Here is a 23,440-nt window from a genome sequence, read left to right as displayed (position 1 = left end):
GCAGACTCCGGCAGGGGTCTGACATTCCTGTCCTGTGCAAACTACTATCCGCTTATGCGGAGAAAATGAGAGAACTACGGCCGATAACCTCCGGGAAGTAGGTATTAATGATACAAAAATCAGTCACTCCCACCCATGAAATATGTATATATATTGTATATATGTATATATATATATATTGCATGACTTTTTCTTGGTCATCAACTATCAAGCAAAAGATGAAGTGAAAAATGCTCAGTCAGTTCCAGATAATATATTGTGTGTGCAGTCGCAGTCCCTTTCTTTTCTAATTTTGAGCAGTGTTGGCAGTTCAGTCGTGATAGATTAAGTAATACTGAAGCCATTTAAATCATATGCTTGTGTACGACTCCAGATATGGGTTAATAATAAACATGTGCTTGTGTGTTTTGGGGTAAAGTGAAGATGATAAGTAAAATAACAGAATCAGTTGCTTTGAAAAGGTTTTGAAAAGTAGTCGCAAAGTTTGTCAATCGCCTCATGGTACAAGGAATGTGCTTGCAGTTTTATCAGATTCAGAGGTAATTCACATGCCACTGAAGTTTCTGGCATTTAACAGAGAGACACATGCATGATACATTTGTGTGATGCGAATCCCGACAATGTTCAGACGTTAAACACCGTTGGACTAATATTATGGCCTGATCTCCACATCACCATATACTATACACCAGCAGCAGGAGTATCACCTTCAACATAACCAAAGCTTTTGTTTTTGCCGGTGGTTTTTTTTTTGTTTTTTTTTTCCCCCAGATTTGCTGATTGAGAAGTGTTAGTGGTCAGGCAGCAGTCAAACTGCAGATTATTCGTATGAACAAAACAGTCAATAAAACATACTTGAAATATCTGTCTTTCCTATCATGATGTCGTGCAGAGAACTTTCAGCCAAAAGTTGCACGTTTTATGGACCTTCATCTTTGTAAAAATCTAGAGAACATTGAGGCTTGGGGAATTAATGATTACTTGATTAACAACAGAGAGTGCTAACTCTTTCCATTGCAAGGTATACAACATGAAGTCAGTGTAGATTATGCTACCAGTTCAGCTAGCACACAGGTAAATAAAAGGTACATTGGAACAAACCCAGACACTTTGTAAATTTTTAAAAGTTTGTGATGAAGCTACACGCTCTGTCTTCTTTTAGCCTCCTGTTCCCCGATTGAAAAAAAATGAAATGGTGGAGCCATAGATATTTTGATATTAATGATATAATGTACAGTGACAGTTGTGATTGGTGGTGGTTTGGTGCATGGGACTTGTGCGTTGAGAGACCTAGGTTTGAATCCCAGCTGTGCAGAAGGACAGAACGTTTTTCAATCACCTAGACGCGTTTGTCACTGTGCTTACCTGCTAATATCTGAACGCACATGGTGTGTGCATGTGCTGAAGATCATAATATGTATATTAAAAACACCACAGTTTTGACATAATGTAGAGTTGTTCTGAAAAAAAAATTTAAATACTAGTCCTGCATGAACTAGCCCTAAAAATGGGGGATAGCCATTCACCTATATACATTCACAGAGACACTGACAAATGATTTTTGGAGTCCACATTCCCAGAACTAAAAGAGAATAATATCAGATGCACAGGCTGAGTTTCAGGATGTTTGGCATGAACAGCATCTCTTTTGTGGCTTTGAAAAGCGCTAAAGAATCCAACCAATTTGTGTCGAATACAGTGAGATTGTGACTGGGTTTTTGTTGTTTTATTTTATCACTATTTTTGCCACATCACAACCCTGAGCAGGCTGTAATGGATGTTGCTCTCTCACAGTCAAGGGTCTATGCCTTGTTTCATGTGATGTGACTGTTGCTTAGCTGATACTTTAGTTGGGAAGTTCACACTCAGCATCATTGTTGAGTGATGGCTTCACTCGTATGATTAACCAAATATCTGATTTTATTTTTGAAAGAAATGATTACCTTGGCCACAATCTTTTTTTCTTCTTCTTCTTACTATTGTATCAGACAGAATGTGGGATTGAGCACAGAACTATTTTTATTTTGCGTACATGTTCCCATGGTCTGTGTCGTCACATATCATTTTGTCATGGTATCTTCCTCAGTGTAGGTCCAATCTGTTGCTGATTTGTTGGCAAGGCCTGACCAGAGTGCTGGATGTATGTGAAGGTCAGCAGTTTCAGTTTCTGAAGGAGGTTTCACTGCATTTGGACAAATCCATTCACACCAAACCACATCTGCAGGGTAGATGCCTGACCAGCAGCATAACACATTACACTGTCAGGCCCACACTGCAGGCCCTGCACTAGCAGGAACATTTGCGTACCTATCACTAGAGTGAATTACTTCTACAGAACTTTGCCAGAGGATAAGAGTTACGTTGCCATGGATTCTTTTTCAGTGCGCTCAGTTTGATATTTTCCAGTCAAACTTGGGAGAAAAGGACAAGACCCAAACCCTCAAGGACACTGTATTGGTCTTAACCATTCTGCCACTTTCCACCTAGGTCAGCAGAGTTGGTGCAGCCCATATGGATCAGTCTGCACACTTTGACATCTCTTTGAAACTGAAACTGACAATGCGAAGATGTGAAAATTGTTGCAGAGATAGAAATGATTAGACATTGGAAATCGCAGACAAGTTGTTGCTGATTTCTTAGGTGGGCAAAGTTGGGTTTTTTTCTTGTGAAGAATTGCTTCTTTCCTTTTGTTCACTTTAGTAATGCTCTGATTGCTTCCTCATTTCTCTTTGCAGGTGAGCTTGCATGACACTGCCTGTTCATGCATGATGAGTTATCTTCCTTTCCTGTCGTGAAGAATTGAATGCAGAAATGTTGTTGTTTTTGAAAGCAAACACACACACACACACACACACACACACACACACACACACACACACACACACACACAATGTTGTTTTTGAAAGCAAACACACACACACACACACACACACACACACACACACACACACACACTCACACACACACACACACACACACACACAAAGAAGAACAACAACAACCACAAAAAGAAAAAGAATCTGATATCAATTTACTTTTGAGCATATTTGTGCATCCTTTCTACTATTCCATTTGTAACCATGTTTTGGGAAGCACTCATTAGCTATATTGGTGGTTGACTGCAGCCTTTTTGTTTCAGCTTTTGTGTGAAGCAGTTATGTACTTTTTTCTTTGTTTTTTTATGTTATCAGGCTCTTGATTATCATTTACGTTGATGTCGTGCAGAATGGGGATACATGCATACATTTGTCAAATATTTATTTTTGTTTGTAATCTTTCACTTTCTGAGCAGTGCATGAATCGTTCTTGTCATGAAGCATGGATGTAGATCACTTTATCTGTTTACTGAATTTGATTATATGTATATAATAAATCTGTGATGATGATTGATTTCAGAAGGTGCTATTGTATATAATTATAATAACTGCCCTGGGTTTTAGGGGAAAGGGTAAGAAGGTGTTAGAACAGGTTATGATGAAGCTTCCGATAATTTTGTTTATTTCTTTGTTATTTGTTTTGTTTTGTTGTGTGGGAATTGGGATTCCGGTAAAAAAATTCCATGGCATTCTATCAACAAGCCACAACTGTTTTCTGAAGATCAAACCAACCAGTGCAGATTTCTGAATGAATGATGATAGTACATACCTAGTTCAAATCTGAAGTTCATTTGCCAGTGTATGACACTAAAACAGCGTCAAGAAATGCCGGAAGAGGTGAACTTGCATTTTTAGATTTCCTCATCATCTTGCCACATACAGTCAGAACTAATGTGTATGCTGTAAACTTCAACAGTAACAATTTCAAATTTCAAGGTGTCAAAGAGTGGACTGTTCTATGTACATTACACATCTGCTGAAGAAAAAAAAGAAAAAAAAAGGTGATGTTTGATCCTCCCGTAAACCCAGTGCACTGGTCAGTCCTGGAGAGCCTTCTGTAGGTTAATGTTGTGATAAAAAAAAAAATCAACACTCAAAATACACAAAAAATAGTACATTTGATGATGTGGAAAAATAATGGTAGCCCAGTAGCAGATGATATGAGTGACTCCCAGGTTTGATTTAGTCGGTCCTTGTGCGTACGTGAGGTGATTTCTGTGTGTTCTTGAAGATTGAGTTTCGTTTTTACTTCTTTGACCATTTATTGATTGATTGTGTAGCTTGTGAGATGCCATTGTCAAAACATGGATATAAATGTGTGACTCATGCAGTAAAGTGACTGGTCGTTTCATAAATTGTGGTGTATAAATTAGGCTGTGTAAGCTGTCAGTGATGTGTTCTCTGAAATTCAGGAACCTTTCTCATTGCAATGCATTGTGTGTTTGCACAAGAATGCCAGTATGTGGTCAGAATGTGATTGTCCATTGGGTGAAAGTTTCAAATTTTGGTGACTTTTTTTTAGGCGGCATGTACATGCCTCAGCAACAGATGTATGGCCCCGGAGGAATGGCTCCCATGATGCAACAGCCACAAATGATGATGGGAATGCAGCCAGGCATGATGGGACAGCCCATGCAGCAAGGCATGATGGGAATGCCACAGGTACAGTCTTGTCAGATTACTTTCTCAGATTTGTTGAAAAGGAGCACAATATGTAAATTGTGGTGGTTTGTTGTAAGTGAGGAGGGAAAATTAAAACGTAAAAAAAGTGGCTCAATTTAAGCAGTCAGTTTTCGTCCCTATTGTTATTTTTTTGCATATGCTGGTTAAACCGTATGTGTGTGTGTATGTTAGTCTCATAAAGAAATTTGTTCTCAGTAATAAATAACACAAGTATTGGCTGATAAATATTTTGGTGAGGCAGCTTAGTAGGTTCACCTTCACTTTTTAAACAGAACATATTTTGGATTTCAGCTAATGTCATATTTGACATTCTTAACTTGGTATGGATTATTATTTTCAACTATTTTCAACTCATTCCAGACTTGCTGGGAAGAAATGAAATATTCACATCTCCAGAGTGTTGTACAAATCAGTCATGGAATTCAGTATCACACAGTCAAGGTATAAAATACTGTTGTGTGGACACTATGCTGGGCAGTAGTGGGTAATTACAACGATATAATTCAGTGAGGGTACTAGACAAGTCATGGGACACGCTGTGAGCAGTATATATGGCTAGATATTCCCAAACAGTTTTTAGCAGCTGTCCAGGGGAAGAGTAGACAGAAGAATTTGCATGTCCCTCCCTAATTTCTGCGTGCCCTCCCTAAGAATAGAGACGGCTGAGAAAAAGTGTTACCGGCACTGTAATGACACGTCCTCAGACATAATTCATTATATGATTAGTATTTGTTTCCGGAAAAGAAAGACCAAGGTAGAGGTGTTGAAGTGAAATGAGGAGAAGGATAGGGCAATAAAAGTAACTACCGTAGGTAGTGTAATGACAAGTCCACAGACATCATTCAGTATAATAGTATGATTAGTATGTATGTATTTCTGGAAAAGAAAGAGCAGAGTAGAGATGCTGGAGTGAAAAGAAAAGGAGAGTGCTGTAGGTTTGCACTGAAGCTGACTATCCAGTCAGCCTGTCACTGATGCAGTCAGAAACTGGCTGTCCAGTTGCGAGAAAGTGGAGAGAGCATTCCCACCTGTCTGCCAAAAGGTTTAGTTAATATGTATTGGACAGACAGACGGGTGGGTATTTTTCTAGCCATCATGTATCAAAAACTACCTTGTAAAATGCCCAGTATAGCTAGTAAACGCCCACCCCCTGTTTAGGGTTAAAAAATGTGCCTGGGGTAAGATACCTTGTAAATGCCCAACCCCTCACTTTGGAAAAAGAAAAGGAAAGAAAATTGCCATGTACTAATGATAATTTAGTTTGCTATTTATGATGGTGTTGTCTGTACAGAGCAGTGTAAATTCAGATCCAGAGATAAAGATTAGAAAAGCTGCAGGAGACGTCAAGGCATTATTGAAAAACCAAGTGAGAGCATGACATCACTGTTTGATGCAGTTGTCCTGTTTCAGCAGCTGAATACACATTTTCCCCTCAACAGAAAAGTTCACAGTACAGGTTTTCCCCTCAGAAAAGTTTTCAGTACATGTTTTCCCCTCTGCATGGTAGTTTTCAGTACGTTTTCCCCTCTACACAGTAGTTTAGTTTACAGTACCATGTTTTCCCCTGTGCATGGTAGTTTTCAGTACGTTTTCCCCTCTACATGGTAGTTTTCAGTACGTTTTCCCCTCTACACAGTAGTTTAGTTTACAGTACCATGTTTTCCCCTCTACAGGGTAGTTTTCAGTACGTTTTCCCATCTACAGGGTAGTTTTCAGTACATGTTTTCCCCTCTACAGGGTAGTTTTCAGTACATGTTTTCCCCTCTACACAGTAGTTTAGTTTACAGTACCATGTTTTCCCCTCTACAGGGTAGTTTTCAGTGCATGTTTTCCCCTCTACACAGTAGTTTAGTTTACAGTACCATGTTTTCCCCTCTACAGGGTAGTTTTCAGTACTTGTTTTCCCCTCTACAGGGTAGTTTTCAGTACATGTTTTCCCCTCTACACAGTAGTTTACAGAACATGTTTTCCCCTGTACACAGTAGGTTTCAGTACGTTTTCCCCTCTACACAGTAGTTTTCAGTACATGTTTTCACCTCCACACAGTTCTTTTCAGTACGTTTTCACCTCTACACAGTAGCTTACAGTACATGTTTTCCCCTCTACACAGTAGTTTTCAGAACATGTTTTCACCTCCACACAGTTCTTTTCAGTACGTTTTCACCTCTACACAGTAGCTTACAGTACATGTTTTCCCCTCTACACAGTAGTTTTCAGTACGTTTTCCCCTCTACACAGTAGTTTACAGAACATGTTTTCCCCTCCACACAGTTCTTTTCAGTACGTTTTCACCTCTACACAGTAGCTTACAGTACATGTTTTCCCCTCTACACAGTAGTTTACAGAACATGTTTTCCCCTCTACACAGTAGGTTTCAGTACGTTTTCCCCTCTACACAGTAGTTTTCAGAACATGTTTTCACCTCCACACAGTAGTTTTCAGTACGTTTTCCCCTCTACACAGTAGTTTACAGAACATGTTTTCCCCTCTACACAGTAGTTTACAGTACATGTTTTCCCCTCTACACAGTAGTTTACAGTACATGTTTTCCCCTCTACACAGTAGCTTACAGTACATGTTTTCCCCTCTACACAGTAGTTTACAGAACATGTTTTCACCTCCACACAGTAGTTTTCAGTACGTTTTCCCCTCTACACAGTAGTTTACAGAACATGTTTTCACCTCCACACAGTAGTTTTCAGTACGTTTTCTTTCCCCTCTACACAGTTTACAGAACATGTTTTCCCCTCTACACAGTAGTTTACAGAACATGTTTTCCACTCTACACAGTAGTTTACAGTACATGTTTCCCCCTCTACACAGTAGTTTACAGAACATGTTTTCCCTCTACACAGTAGTTTTCAGTACATGTTTTCCCCTCTACACAGTAGTTTTCAGTACATGTTTTCCCCTCTACACAGTAGTTTACACAGTAGTTTACAGAACATGTTTTCCCCTCAACACAGTAGTTTACAGTACACATTTTCCCCTCTACACAGTAGTTTACAGTACATGTTTTCCCCTCTACACAGTAGTTTACAGAACATGTTTTCCCCTCTACACAGTAGTTTTCAGTACGTTTTCCCCTCAACACAGTAGTTTACAGAACATGTTTTCTCCTCTACACAGTAGTTTACAGAACATGTTTTCTCCTCTACACAGTAGTTTTCAGTACGTTTTCCCCTCAACACAGTAGTTTACAGAACATGTTTTCCACTCTACACAGTAGTTTACAGTACATGTTTCCCCTCTACACAGTAGTTTACAGAACATGTTTCCCCCTCAACACAGTAGTTTACAGAACATGTTTTCTCCTCTACACAATAGTTTACAGAACATGTTTTCCCCGCTACACAGTAGTTTTCAGTACATGTTTTCCCCTCTACACAGTAGGTTTCAGTACATGTTTTCCCCTCTACACAGTAGTTTACACAGTAGTTTACAGAACATGTTTTCCCCTCAACACAGTAGTTTACAGTACACATTTTCCCCTCTACACAGTAGTTTTCAGTGCATGTTTTCCCCTCTACACAGTAGTTTTCAGTACATGTTTTCCCTCTACACAGTAGTTTTCAGTACATGTTTTCCCCTCTACACAGTAGTTTACAGAACATGTTTTCCCCTCTACACAGTAGTTTTCAGTACATGTTTTCCCCTCTACACAGTAGTTTACAGTACACGTTTTCCCCTCTACACAGTAGATTTCAGTACATATTTTCCCATCTACACAGTAGTTTACAGTACACGTTTTCCCCTCTACACAGTAGTTTTCAGTGCATGTTTTCCCCTCTACACAGTAGTTTACAGTACACATTTTCCCCTCTACACAGTAGCTTACAGTACATGTTTTCCCTTCTGTGTACAGATGTCAGGGGCGATGTACGGCATGGGCGGAGGAGGCATGATGGGGGGAGGGCAGGGTATGATGATGGGCGGGGCGGGGTTCATGCAGCAGCAGGCCTCACAGCCCTCCATGGCCCAGCAGCTCAACCCCATGCAGCAGCAGATGCATTTCCAGCAGGTGGGTGGGACAGAACAAACAACTCTGGACGGGCGCAATAGCCTTGTGTTTAAAGCTTTGGACTTTCCATCTGAGGGTCCCGGGTTCGAATCTCGGTAATGGCGCCTGGTGGGTAAAGGGTGGAGATTTTTCCGATTTCCCAGGTCAACATATGTGCAGACCTGCTTTTGCCTGAACTTCCTTCGTGTGTTTACCCATGCAAAAGATCAAATACGCACATTAAAGATCCTGTAATCCATGTCAGTGTTGTTTGGTGGGTTATGGAAACAAGATCATATCCAGAATACACACCCCTGAAAATGGAGTATGGTTGCCAACATGGTGGGATAAAAATGGTCATACATGTAAAAGCCCAATCATGTACATATGAGTGCACATGAGAGTTGCAGCCCCCAAACGAAGAAGAAGAAGAAGAAACAAACTTTGTTACCTCCGGGGACAATACAGTGCCACTGTAAACACTAAAACATTTGGCACAGCTAGCAGAAGACTATAGAGCATGCTTTTTGTAGTTCACAGAATTGGCTATAAGAAGGAAACTTAAACAATAATAATGGAATTGGAAGTGGGAGGGGGGGATACACATACACACAAATGGAAGTAAAAAGACACACACACACAGGTACACGCACACACACACACCTACAAACACACACACACACACACACACCCACACACACAAAAAACAATATCAAACTAGAACATGAAAGAGGGAGAAGGTCAGGTCTGGAATTAGGGACTCGCATGTTCTGCACCTCCTGACAGCAAGAGCAGTAGCAGGAGCTAAGATCTGAGCCAGTTGTTCGTTTTCAGTGTTCATAGGCTGCAACTCTGATGTCCACTTGTATTTTGGACGAGTTGTTTTTTTTTTATACGTGTATGACATTTTATCCTCTACCATGTCGGCAGCCATGCTCGGTTTTCAGGTGTTTATACATGTTGGGTATGTTCTTGTTTCCATTGCCCACTGAATATTGACATAAATCACAGGATCTTTAAAGTGCATATCTGATCTTCTGCATGCATATACACTCAAAGGGGGTTCAGGCATTAGCAGGTACACACACCCGTTGACCTCGAAGATAGGAAAAATCTTCAGTATTGACCCACCCGGTGCCACCAACACAACTCGAACCCAAGGTTGTCAGATTGAAAGTCCAGCGCCAAGTTAAACCTCTTGCAGCCATTTGAAACACTTGTGTATTCATTTAGTGTTTCGATTATGTATATATGTTTAACTTTCGTCAATAAAAAAGTTATCAATAATTTTTTTCTTCTGCTTTTCATATGTATGCTTGTACCATGACATGTTTCAACGAAAACACTTTAAACCAGCTAAGCTGTGTTTTCTTTAATGAATTGCTTGCAAGATGCACTATATAAAAAAAAGGCTTTGCCAGTCATTCTTGAAAATTAAACACATAGGGATGGGGAAGAAGTCTTGTGCATCAGAAAGTAATATGAAGAAAAGTTTGTGTTATTTGTATACTTTAAAAAAAAAAAAAATTTTTAAGGAAATATGTAGTAAAACGCGTCTGTGTCTGTTATGGTGTGTATGTGGTGGTGGTGTGTGTGTATATATATATGTGTGTGTGTGCATGTGGTGTTGTGTGTGTGTATTTATATGTGTGTGTGTGTACAGATGCAGCAGCAGATGGCCAGCATGGCTCTGGGAGGCGGCAGTCAGACGATGGGACTGCAGCAGCAGCCCCAGCAGACGGCAGTGGGGGCTGGAGTGGGAGGTGCCTGGGGTGGGCAGGCCACTGGTCACACTCTCTCCAACACGCTCTGGCAATGACCGCCGTCCTGTCTAGTCCCACAGCACACCCTCTCATCACACAGCATTCCACATGTATACTGCTGAGACTCCTTGCTCGGGACCTGTACTTAGAGTGTAGGGGGGTCAGCATTCTGATTGGGCTGGGGTGGTCAGTGTGTGTGTGTGTGTGTGTGTGTGTGTGTGTGTGTGAATAGTGTGATGTATGTTGTTGTTTTACAACTGCCATATTCTGTGTAAATTTTTGGAATCATAAAGGGGAAGCGGTGTTTTTAAGACAGTGTTGCTGTGTAGAATTTTTATCTGTTGGTTTCTAAAGCAAGAGGTTTAGGGAAACACTTCATGACGGTAGTGTGTCAATTTATAATGTGTACTGTGTAAAATTGCCTGAGGTTATTTGAGGTTGGTCTACATCAGCCAAATGTATGGCAGAATATTTCTTTTGAGTTTTCTTTTTGATTTTTTGAATGAGTTTTATGTATCTTTCATAGAGTATCTATTGATAAAGGTATTGTAAAAGTTTTATGCTGAAAATTTTAACTTCTGTTGATTTCTTACTTTTTTTTATTTATCTGTTGTCCCTAGATGGTGTTACTGTTATAATTTGATCTAAATGGACATATTTATGATTTAAAAATACAAAGAAAAGAAATGTTGTATGTTGTTTATACATATCACCATGTCTTCTCATGATGTAAAGTATTTCACCATCCTTCTTGTATACATATGCAGTTTCCTTTTCTTTGTCATCAAGCAAACTGAAACGACAGATCACTGATCAGAAACAGATAAATTGTAAAATTATAAAAGTAAAGTTCTTCATATTTATCTTTTCTGTATGAATTCATACACAGCCAATTTCTCCATAATATTGGAGCAATTGTTTAAGTTAGGAAAAGGTAGATGTGTGTGTGTGTGTGATGGTTTCTTTTCTGGGTATCATTGATGTTGAGCCACATGCTTAGAAGCATTGCACATAGGGTAACATGTGTAGATGATATGAGATATTATTTCCTTTCATTTTTTTCTTCTTTTTCTCAGTTCCTTTTCACAGAAGCACGACAAATCCTGAATGCTTGACGGACATAATTGTGCAAACCACAGTGTTTGGGGTTCTATGAAATGGCCATTAGGTTTTAAAAGATCATTTTGGTTGCTCTTGTAAACACTTGATAAATCAGTTACAGCACATGACAACACACACACACACACACACACATGAACAATCAAAGAATAAAGAACTTCTAAAGATATGTTGTCATGGCTTTAAAGCTGACAAACTGAAAGCCAAGCGATATGATTTTCCTCTTGTATGGCTGGTCTGTAGTTCTTTGAGCTGATAACTGATCCCAAGTTCAAATACTTCCATTATATTGCCAAAGAGATCATTTTCAATTTGAAATATGTATCGGTGAATGCATTGAATTCAGGTGAGTTGTCCCTTCAGTCAGGCTGATCAGTCGCAAAAGATACAATTCAGACTTCTCCAGCAGGGAAACATGCATGTACACAAACAGTATTTAAATCAGTCCCTTTTTTTTTCTTTTTCAAAATGATCTATCTTTGGAACTATTCAGACTTCTCCAGCAGGGAAACATGCATGTACACAAACAGTATTTAAATCAGTCCCTTTTTTTTTCTTTTTCAAAATGATCTATCTTTGGAACTTCATTCAGACTTCTCCAGCAGGGAAGCATGCATGTACACAAACAGTATTTAAATCAGTCTTTTTTTTTCTTCTTTTTTTTTTTTTTCAAAATGATCTATCTTTGGAACTTCATTCACAAGTGGTATTCCAGATTATAAGCTGCAGTGTGTTTCATTGAAAAGGAAAGGAGAAAAAAAACTGACACATATTCAGAAGTCCATAAATTTGCTTGTAGTTTGTTTCAGTATTCAACAGCTCTTTGAGTTGTTAGTTCCAGTATTTAGATGTATTTTGTTTGCTGTTTGTGTGTGAGCAGGATTTTTTTGTGTGGTTTGAAAGTAGTGCAGAAAGTATGCGAGGCGTTTATTTGCAAACTGTGATTTTTGGAGTGTGGTCATTATGTGAAAGTAATATTTATCTGAATCCAGCTATGATGGAAAGGGAGCTTTGCAAGAAGTTTTTTAAGGTTTTATTCGTGTGTCCAGCTATATGAATGAATTTTTGTTGTTTTGTATTGTACCTGCACATTCCTCTTGGCGAGTGATAATCTTTGTATGATCACAAAGTCATGTTTCTTTGTCAGTTTTTTTTCCCCATTTATGGTCACTGCACATTTTATCAGCATTGTTGATGCTGTTTGAAGTATTTGTAGGGAAAGATCTGCGTAATTTGGAAAGATACTGTTCAGCTGCTGTAAGAGATCTATCTGCTTTTTAACCAGGAAAACAGTATTTTTCAGAGATCTCACAATATCTCATTTTTATGGTCAACGTTTTCAGTCTTTGTTCTCTCAAACCTGTCAGTCATACCATGTTTAACGTAACTCTCATAAGGACAGCGTAATTTAACCCTTGCAAGGCCAGCTGCTCATGTATCAGTCTTTGCCCGTACCAGCTTTTTAACAACATTGGTGCAATGCAAAGCACTTGCAATTGGGTATGGTCAGCTGTGAACAGTTGAGCTATTATTTCAGAGATCTGACATAGTACATTCTTTTCTTTTCTTTCTTTTTTTTTTTTTTTTCCAACCATTTTCCCCACAGCAGTTTCTCAGGAACATTAAACTCTCGCCACATTTTATATCAGTCACAGTAACTTGTGTGTATTTTTTCACAACCCAAATTGTGTGAACAGTGGCAGTATTAGTGAATTGTCCTGATAATTTATTTGTTTGCTACTCCATGACATGCTACGTCTTTCATGAATCGTTCACATGTTGGTTCTGGTTTCAACACCTCTTGAGTCCCTTCTGCAGTGGCTGTAAGTGGCAAGATAGAATCGAACCATTCAGGTCAGTGAAGAAAGAAAACCACAAAACTGGATGTAGAAGCTGAAGAACCACACACACCACACAGGCTGAGTTCTACTAGTTAAAAAAAACAACAAAAAAAAACAAACAAAAAAAACAGATGGCTTGCCAGTCAACAAATCCTCCCCCATAATGTCTGGAGTGGAGGGGGGGGGGGGCGCATGTTCCCCAAGAATCACAATCAGAGAAAAGATCAACTCTTGCCATTTACAAGGAAAACTCCTGTTTATGTTAAACCATTTTTTACAGGAAGAATTTTTTTGTTAATTCAAATTATTTGCAAGGATGCACTGCCTTCCTGATGAGAGAATCACAAACCGGGAAGAGAACATGAAGAAAGGGCGACAAGACATTACACCACCATACTTAGGTGGAGTGTGTCTCACCAGCAGGGAACAAGAAGGGATGGCAAGACATTACACCGCCATACTTAATGTAGAGTGTGTCTCACCTGTAGGGGAGCCTGTGTGTCCTGACTGCACCAAACAGCTGTCTCTGGGCACACAAACACGTGTATAGATGGGTGTGGGTTCTCTGACATTGCTTCCCGTGTTGTGAGCGTCTTGTCTTGTAACTCCAGTATTTTTCTTTTGAGCATTAACAGCATCTTGAAATCAATTCTCACCAGTGATGTGATTCTCATGTCCTTTTTAAATCTGGGATTGTTGACATATGAAGTATACAACAGTGACTGAACAATTTTTGTATATAAGGAGCATTTCATTTTTAGGACATGTTCATTGGTGTGTTGTATTTTTCTTTTCTCACCTAAGGAGCATTTCATTTTTAGGACATGTTTGTTGAAGTGTTGTATTTTTCTTTTCTCAGCAGTATGCTATGCAGGTCTTTTTTTGACCCCATGTGTTTGGTTTTCATGGGAAACTGAAGGAAACAGGGGTAAAGTAGCTTTTTCGGTTATTTTATTAAAACATGTGCTGTAAATGTGATGTATGATGTGCAAGATGGATGCCGACAACAAATGACCTCATTTTATGGTTTTATTTGGGCACAAAGAGGGAGTGTATGTATTACGAACCTTTTTAGCAATGAGACTTTATGAAATTCAGTTTTTGGAATGAAGACAGTGTTCTGTTACTTCCATTGATAACCCTTTTCTTTTCTTCCTTGTATATGCATACATATGCACTCTTGATTCAGCACTTCTTGTTTTTCATCTTTATATGTCATAATTATGTGCAATTGAGTTACGATGTATGCAGTGTATCTTTTATTTTAGGATGAGTTTGATTTGTTCTTCTTGCTTTTTCTGAGATCCATGTTTTCATTTCACAGATCTGATCCAGATAAAGATCTACAAGTATATTGCAAAGGAACACTTAAAAGCACAGTGAAGAGCACAGTCATCTGTATTGATTTCACAATCCACAAATGGTGTTTGACTTCATAATAAACTTTCTTTTTTTATAAATGTGTTGGTGTGTAACTTGTATTTTGACTCAGTTTTATTTTAATTGGTAGATTTTATATTATGACTGTCGTTAGCATCTTGATCACAAAATATACTTGAGATTACTCTAAGAAATGACCATCCTTCAACATTTTTTTAATGTTTTATATCCTTAGTTTCACTCTGTTCAAGAGTCTGAAGCATTTTAAATATATAAAGACATGTAGCCACAGCTCTCAACACAAAACCTTACAGAAGCAGAAGATGCTCTTGAACTCAGACACTAACATGTTTTAACAATGTAAATATATGCAAAGAACTGTGTGTTCATGAATTAAAACCAGTCCCATTCCTCCAAATATCCTTCACCCCCACTTCAGTGTTAGAGGATTTGTTTTTCTTTGTCTCTGTTTAGGAGTTGCAATTCCCACATTCACTGGTATTTACAAAGTGGAATTACATACAAATGACTGTTTTTACCCTGGCAGTCATGTTTTGTTGCAGGGAAATGCATTGTGGTCGTGTTAACGTTTTCATACATAACCAATTGCAGACACAGACTGCAGGATCTTTTTTTTTTTTTTTTTTTTTTTTTTTTTGAGGGCGGGGGGGGGGGGGGGGGGGTGTTGTTTTTTGGGGTGGGGATAATTGTGCATCATGAAAAGGGTTTAAACAAAATAATAATGTACATTTATATAGCACCCTTTCTCTCTAAGAGCTCAGTGCACTTTACATGAAAGAAAAATATTACAAGTTACATAAAACATTCATGACCACTCTTTCTCAAAGCCCCCTCTCCCCATTCCCTCCACCCCCACACACACTCTCCCTTTCCCACTCTACATACATCCAAAGTGAGCTGACATGGGTGGTGTTGGAGAACAAGGAAGATGAGAGTGCTTATAGATAGGTTTTAAAAAGATGAGTTATTAGTGATGAGCGAAAAGCAGAAATAGAATCAGACACAGATATGATGAGGAAGGTTATTCCAGATGTGAGGAGCAGCAAAGAAGAAAGAACATTCACCACAGGAGATTAAAATTAATATACAGATACACCATTCCCCAAACAACTCGACTGTTCTTCATTTTAAGCGCTGAGCCATGCCATGACCTTTGCAACTGTCATCCTACGCACTGTCATTCAAGTGTGAAAATGTCACTCAGGTTTGAATCTTTACAGGACAAACATGAGAAACTTTGAAGTCCTTTTGAGAATCAGTTGTAGTCAAGTTATGCAAAATAAATTTGAAATCACAGTGCCAGATTGGAAAGTAAAAGAAGTTTGACAAATGCTGGATCAGGGATTCAAACAAAACCCTCAGTCAGGTCTGACGGTGCAATTATTTAATTCCACCTGATTTAAAACATTGATATTTTGATGTTACAAGTAGATAGTCTTAAAAGACGGACAGACAGAGGCACTGACTTGTACTCTGCAGTCGACTGTGGCAGCAGAGTAAAACTTCATTTTCTTTACAGCTTCTCCACTGAAAGTGAATTCAAACAGCACAAACTGCAACTCTCAACATGACCGAAACACAAATACACCAACCATTCACAAGCACCACCCTAAACTCCTCCAAGAACACTGATCATCGTCTTCTCTTAGTGGGCGGGGCATCAGATGCAGGGCTGTTGGTCGCGGAGTGGTTGTGTCTGGTTCGTTTTGTTCGTTTGGGGGAGGGGTCGGGGGTGGACGAGGCCAAGTGTGCAGAGCTCGAGTGACCCCCTTTCCCACCCCCCTTTCCTTCAGCCTTTCCCGAACTGGAACTCCCACCACTTTTAGAGTCTGCTTTGGAGGTGTGAGACGATTTGCTCTCTGGAGTGCTGCTCTTGCTGTCTGCTTTGGAAGAGGACCCTTTGGAGTCGGCCAGGTTCCCCTTGCTGTCCACTTTGCTCAGGTGGGTGGCCTTGGAATCGGATCGACTGGCTTTGCCCCCTTTGGCTTGACCTGGTTACAAAGGCAAACCATATAAACTTTTCCCAGTTTATCAACATTATGCTCCAAAAGAAATACAGTGGTGAAGGAAAATGTTCATCACATTAAAAAAAAATTTGTTAAAGAGGAAGTGGGATGGACTGGGAAAGACCAGCACAACAGCCGAGTGGTTAAAGCATTTGGACTTTCAATCTGAGTGTTCCAGGTTCGAATCTTGGTAACAGCGAGATTTTTCCGAGCGTTTGGTGGGTTATAGAGACACGAAAATACCCAGCATGCATGAACCACAACAGAGTCATCAGCAAGTCAATGTTGGTCGTGTAACGGAAAGAAAGAAGAAGAAAGAACAAGGAATGGATGTATTCAGATTAAGTGGTCTGGATTCTCCTGATCTTTCAGTCACCCTTTCCAACCCATGGGTCAAAAATAACCCTGAAGGTAAGCACAATGCATTGCAAAAACAGGCACATAGTGGTATGCACTAGTCAAGTGGATGAAAGCCTTTGAATGTTAACAAACCTTTGGAAACTGTGTTCCCTGCATAAGATATGTCAACACACAAACCTGAGGAACATTACAAGTTCAAAACAAATGCACTGAATCGCCAATGCTCCATTTGAAAGGTACAGGGCTCAAATCCAGTAGATTATTTCTTCTGGACATGAATACAGATCAACCTCAATTCTATGAATATGTACGTGCAGTGCATCCAAATACACTGAAAATGTATGGCTGCCCAAAATTAAGTAACTCACCAAACTTCAATTGTAAAAAATAATGCAAGAAGTTAAAGATGAAAGGAAACAGACATAGCAAAGCTAAACAGGTTGATCACATCGCACAATTTCGCGTAAACTTTTTTTTAAAGAACAATAATTAGATCAGCTGAACGCTAGTCTGTATTTTTTCCCTCTGACAAAGCTGATTTTTTAGAGAACTCACTGGAGCACCGAAAGCTTTACATCATCCTCATACAGACTGAAAGTCTTCATCAATATCTACAACTTCAAATGACTTTGCCAAGTTTGGTTCTCACAACATGTGCAGTAACTGCAAAAATGAGAAGTTGAAACACACACACAAACACACACACCCACTATGGAAGAATTACTATAACCGAAAGAGTATGACTGCATAGACTTACTTTCTTTACACCTATCAAAACGTCTAGTTCCATGATTCAAGTCCCTCCCACACAAAGCATGACAATTTCAAATGCCTGAGCTCATTAAAGATAAGACTGCCCGTCAGTTGGTCAACAAGTAAAACAACGATCTTAAATACTTTCCTTTTCTTTTACCTCCAGTTCAGTGGCACTGACCCCAAGCTGCTCCTCCCTATACCCCATACATAGCCACAACCAAGTTCACCTGCCACATTGCATACACCAGCAGTCACCAAGGAATCATCAATATTTGGCATCAGTTACTAAGTCCCCTACTGACACTGTGCGCTCATGATAATAATAGCTTATTTTGCAGAGCCACACTGAATGAGCGCATCCCCACATGTGAAACTACTACAACATCCCTCAACCGACAGTCCCTCACAAACTTGCCAACATTGCCGTCTTGTAGTTAATGACAGGAATTGACCACAAATGTGGAAGTGCAGGGGAAACTGAAAATGAGGTCATCATGTGATCAGGGTGTAAAAGGCCACAGTCTTTGGGGGTAACTTTTTCTATATTTCTATATTTGACAATGTCACAGAAACTGCATGCAGCAACACACCAGAGCAACAATAAACCCAGACAACTGTATACAGACATCAAACATTCCTTGATCACAAGACACCCTGGGACTGCAATAGTTACATCAAGTTCAAACAATACAACCATACAGTAATGCCCAAATTATGAAACTGAACACAGATTTCCAACATAAAGTACCTTCTGGTTTAGCTTTGGTTTCCTCTGATGATGAAGCAATGCCAACATTCTGCATGCGTGGGAAATCTGTGTCATCGGAAAGTTTGTAGATGTTTGCAGGCAGCTTGAAGTCCAATGGTTTGTTGGGGAATGGAAGAATTTCTGATTCATTCTGTAAATGATATATCAAGGCTTTTAACCCATCTGTGACTTGTCAATGAAATCTCATACACACACACACACAAACATTAATTATATATACAACACTGGAATAATCTAAAATCAACATATGTACGTGGGTTTCAAGTTAAACAAGAACTATAACAAAACATTTTTCTCTCTGTGGAACCTGCTATCTTTCGGTTGTTTTTTTAATTACTTTCTTCTGCATATTAAGTTTACACACTTATTTGATTCTGCTATTTATCACAAATGCTATCTAAACTTGAACAGTTCACTGCACAGCCTTCTGACATACAATTTACCAGTGCTTGAAGATCATACATTGTCGACAAATGATCCCACACATCTTTGGCACTCAGCTTCTTGGTAGTTGGGCTGCTCAGTTTTTCATGAATGACAACCATGTGGAAATGCCGATTGACACCTGTAATCATCCAAACACACACACACACACACACACACACACACACACACACACACACAGATGGAGGCTTAATCATGACATCCCTTCTCACATATCTTCTGACATGGTGCACTGATATTTGTGTTCTCATTATTCATAACTCACTTCAGACACATCTCTGAGTCGATTATCAGTCCATTACAAAAATATAAATATTATAACAATGTATAAGGTCATAAGTTGCATCAACAACCATCTACCTGAAAATCTAGTCATCAGCCCCATCCACATGTAATATGCAGCTTCTGTTCAAACGTACAGAGAAAGAGAGAGTTTGTGTGTGTGTGTGTGTGTGTGTGTGCTAGAGTGCATGCATGTGTGTATGTGCAGTGCGTGCATGTGTGAGTATGCACAAGTTTTTATATTGATATGCACTTGCATGTATCCTAATTTCTACTGTATCTGTGTTTGTGTATGATTTTTTATTTATGTTCATATCTTGTTATGTACTATCCCCCCAATATTCCTTGTTACCCCAGTGCACTTGGTAATAAAGACATATTCTATTCTATCTCCTTCTCTGGAAACAGCTGAATTGATGTGTTCTTAACATAAAGACCTCTGTTTTCAAAAATGTTATTTTAGAATAGATTTCCACAACCACATTTCACAACAAAATATACAGATTAAGCAGATTCCCTCTCTCTCTTTATAATCCATGATCTATTTAATTTGCATTACGATCTTCTTTCTTTCTTTCTTTCTTTTTTTTTTTTTTTTTCCCCCCTTTCTTTCTTTCTTTTTTTTTTTCTTTGTCAGGAGTGAAATCAAACTTACCAACTGGCTTGTGACCTCTCATTGCATGAAACAAGTTGACTTCCATTTCAACATTCCAAGAGCCAGGTTCAAAAGTTTCTCCCATCACTGATAGCTGCACGAAATAAATTAATAATTATACTGATCATTATTGGCTGAATAACAACGCTGCCGATTAACAAACACAGTAGCAACTTTACAAAAACACGGAGTGTGGCCACACATTAATCAAGCAGTAATGAGTCTGTGGAAATATGTCAACCAACAGTAGTTGGTTGGACTATCAGTGCAGCAGTGGGCCTTTGGTCTTATTATGTATTTCATAATTACATGTCACACTCTTGTTTTGCATGTCCGACGTCTATCAGTCGGGGCCCCTCCATCTGTACACAAGCCAACCACGATAAATGCTTTGATTTTTATTCACAATAAGTTGATTAATTTCTGCCATCGTGTTCTACATGGTAGGTAGTCATATTCTACAGTAAACATTGCTGCAAATACCTATGTCTAACACAATAACTGGAACGGGAGGGATAAAAAGTGAGTGACAGAAATTGAGTGACGAAAGTCGAGTGTGCACCGCGTGGGGATCGTACTCGCGAATATTCGAACTGCAAATGTGAAAGTACTTAAACGCAACGCAGTTCAAAAAAAGACAAAAACAATTACTTCTCTGTATGTCACAAATTCCGGGCGATCTGAAGTGTAGGGATAAGATCTAAAAAGCAATCCTAACTGATCTTCGGTGAATAAAGGGTATGTTTCTCTTATTTCGTTTGTTTACAGCAAAACGGCAGATTTGAAGTAAAGCCAGCACTTTCTTTGTAGACTCCTGTGAAAACAAAAACTCTGGTGGGCAATAAATGGAAAACATGTTGTTGTTTTTAATGCAGTTATTTTGACCAATAAACATAATAAACTGCATATTAAGTTTCATTGATCTTTTTCTTTCTTTTTTTTTTTTCTTTTTTTGATAAGTGAGCTCATCAAGTTAGCTCCCGGGAGCTTTTCACCCATTGGCTATATTTGAATATGTCACGTGCGTAAGTGCGCAAATGCAAGTGCGCTTGCGTTCATATGAAGTTCGCACAACACACACACACCGCGCGCGCGCGATGTTTGGGTGATGATAAGGTGGTAACAGCTTTTAGCAACGCTTAAGTGATTTTTTAAAAATATTCATTGCTGTTCTTGGTCACAAATTCAGACTATTATATATACTGAGAAAAAGTTCAGTTCTTCCTTCAAGTTCGGGTGAACACCTTCATCTGCCGGTTGAAGATTACCGTTAACACAATTTCAGTTTCTCAAGGAGGCGTCACCCGGCTGCGTTCGGCCAAATCCATATAATCTACACCACATTTGCTAAGCAGATGCCTCTCCAGCAACGTAACACAATGCACTTCGTCTGGCCTTCAGCTGTGGGAAAACAGAAAAAAATGAAGTGAAATATGAAGGCCTGGATATAAATATCAACACTTGCAATGACTCACAGGATTGATAACTGAAATTACTATACATAAATGAATACTAAAAAAGTGTAAATAAACATGCACACACGCATACACACCGGCGGCACACTGACACACACACACGACTGACACACCAGGGCACTGGCACTGACTCACACACACACTGACACACACACCGTGGCTGACACTGATGCACAACCGTGACACTGAGCCGAATATGCAACACATATATCAGTATGCAGTCTCACAGATAAGAAAGATAAAGAAATGTTTACAAGCCCGGCAGGGCCCAACACCATGACACATGAATGAACTGAGCACACGAGCCCCGACACATCAGCCGGTCAACGGCACACACACACACGCACACACACACACACACACACACACACACCGCATGCACACACACACACACTGGCACACACCGCACACACTGACACACACACACACACTGGCACACACACACTCACACTGACTCACACACACACTGACACACACACGCACACACCGCACACACACACACTGGCACGCATGCACAACCGTGACACAGAGCCAGATATCATGTGCAACACATACGCAGTCGGTCTCACAGGTATGAAAGATAATAAGGAAATGTTTACAGGCCCAACACCACACGGCATGAAAGCACACGAGCCCCGACACATAAACACACACACATTGAATTTGCACACACACTAGACTGAGACACACACACACACACACACACATAGTGGTACACCGGCACTGACACACACACACACACACACACACACACACACACACACACACGCACGCACGCGCACGCACGCACACACACACACACACACACACACACACACACACATGCCCGAGGCATCAGATATCTTTTCCCACAGTCCCTCAGGCACGGCAGCAGAACGATGGCGTCTAGCGTGTTGTGCCCAACTGATCCGTAATGCATTTTGGAAAGCCTAGAAAGAGGCTGTTACATTTTGAAGAAATTTGCACAATATTGATTTCCCGGAAATTATGCTAATATTCGTTTAATTTTCCAAGCAAGCCTGTCAGCTCGCTCATCATAGTTTCACTTTTCACTCGCATGTCCGGGGCAGTATGACCACTGTGTACGCTATTGAATCCGAAAGTTGCAAATTGCCTCATGCCACTCTGTGTAGGTTCTCCTTTCCACGTGGTGACTGAGCCATCTGTATACGTGATGGTGATGTTCTCTTCTTTACTGTTGTTTTCAAGTTCTGTGAGTAGCTTCACCTCTCAGTGCATCAGTTCTGCTCTCGGCTGGCCTTTAGTTCCTGCCAGTGACAATGTCTTCCCAGAGTGGGTGAAACTGATGATTATGTTGAAGAGATGTTCAAGTTGACGTTTCCTCTCACTTTTTTGTTTCTTTCCATAGACATATATAATGTAGTAATAGTATATAAAATATATATTTCAGTGTTTCTCTCACTGACGTCGTTTAGCTGGCATACAAACTGGATTTTGTTTCAGTCAGTTCTGCTTCAGTGTCCCACCCGGGCCCATGACTCAAGTTCCGGCACGTCCCGGCTGTACTGACGTCTACCATTTGGTTCCTTAACTGCATCATGTCATGCAGGGTTTTCTAATGCTCTTGAAGTAGGCTTTATCATGTTCTGACGTGTTTCTGGACTGTACTGAAGGAAGGTCAATCAGGTATATCATCGTATGGTCTCCTTTGGAGTCTTTCGTAGTTCCAAGGGTGGCCTCATAGTTTCATTTTCAAAGGTTAATTCTTTCTAAGTTTAGGAGGCTGTTTTGAGAGAGTGCTGTTTGCCCGCCCTAGTCTCAGTGTGGTCGATAACACTGATAACAAGTGTGGCGTACGTTTTTCGATGCCCTTGGCTGCCATGCATTGCCTTTGACTCAGTTGAGACTCGGCTCAGTGAAATGCTAGGCTTTTCTCAATGCGTTAGCCGGCGTCTGTTCTAGAACACTTGCTTGCAGTGCCGTGCTTTCAGTGCGCTTTGTGAAGGTGCCGTGAGCATCCTGTCAGTCGAACTGAGAAAACACAATAGG

General features: G+C 39.8%; 2 protein-coding genes across 6 annotated transcripts in view; one reads left to right on the top strand and one right to left on the bottom strand.

The window, feature by feature from the left end:
- The window catches only part of LOC143294661 (stromal membrane-associated protein 1-like), a 36,133-nt gene extending 20,822 nt beyond the window's left edge, over positions 1 to 15,311 (top strand). For 2 of the 4 annotated variants that reach the window (XM_076606041.1, XM_076606043.1), the window contains 3 exons: positions 4,399 to 4,538; positions 8,425 to 8,580; positions 10,223 to 15,311. In XM_076606041.1, the coding sequence (XP_076462156.1) occupies positions 4,399 to 4,538; positions 8,425 to 8,580; positions 10,223 to 10,378 (452 nt within the window). In that variant the 3' untranslated portion in view covers positions 10,379 to 15,311. The remainder of the gene's footprint in view (positions 1 to 4,398; positions 4,539 to 8,424; positions 8,581 to 10,222) is intronic. The other 2 variants (XM_076606042.1, XM_076606044.1) reach the window with 1 other exon arrangement.
- A 35-nt stretch (positions 15,312 to 15,346) lies between these two features.
- Positions 15,347 to 21,723, bottom strand: LOC143294662 (uncharacterized). Of its 2 annotated transcripts, none has more exons than XM_076606045.1 (5): positions 21,685 to 21,723; positions 19,956 to 20,049; positions 19,018 to 19,139; positions 18,554 to 18,704; positions 15,347 to 16,674 (listed from the first exon to the last, which is right to left on the bottom strand). In XM_076606045.1, exons 1-5 carry the CDS (start codon positions 21,706 to 21,708, stop codon positions 16,316 to 16,318), a joined length of 750 nt encoding a protein of 249 aa, XP_076462160.1. In that variant the 5' UTR covers positions 21,709 to 21,723; the 3' UTR covers positions 15,347 to 16,315. The 2 variants fall into 2 exon arrangements, with proteins under 2 accessions (XP_076462160.1, XP_076462161.1); XM_076606046.1 differs by lacking the exon at positions 21,685 to 21,723 and adding an exon at positions 20,607 to 20,732.
- Positions 21,724 to 23,440: the final 1,717 nt, after the last annotated feature.

Source organism: Babylonia areolata, chromosome 20 (genome assembly GCF_041734735.1).
Source record: "Babylonia areolata isolate BAREFJ2019XMU chromosome 20, ASM4173473v1, whole genome shotgun sequence".
Taxonomy (NCBI): Eukaryota; Metazoa; Mollusca; class Gastropoda; order Neogastropoda; family Buccinidae; genus Babylonia; species Babylonia areolata.
This window is presented reverse-complemented; position numbering and strand designations above follow the sequence as displayed.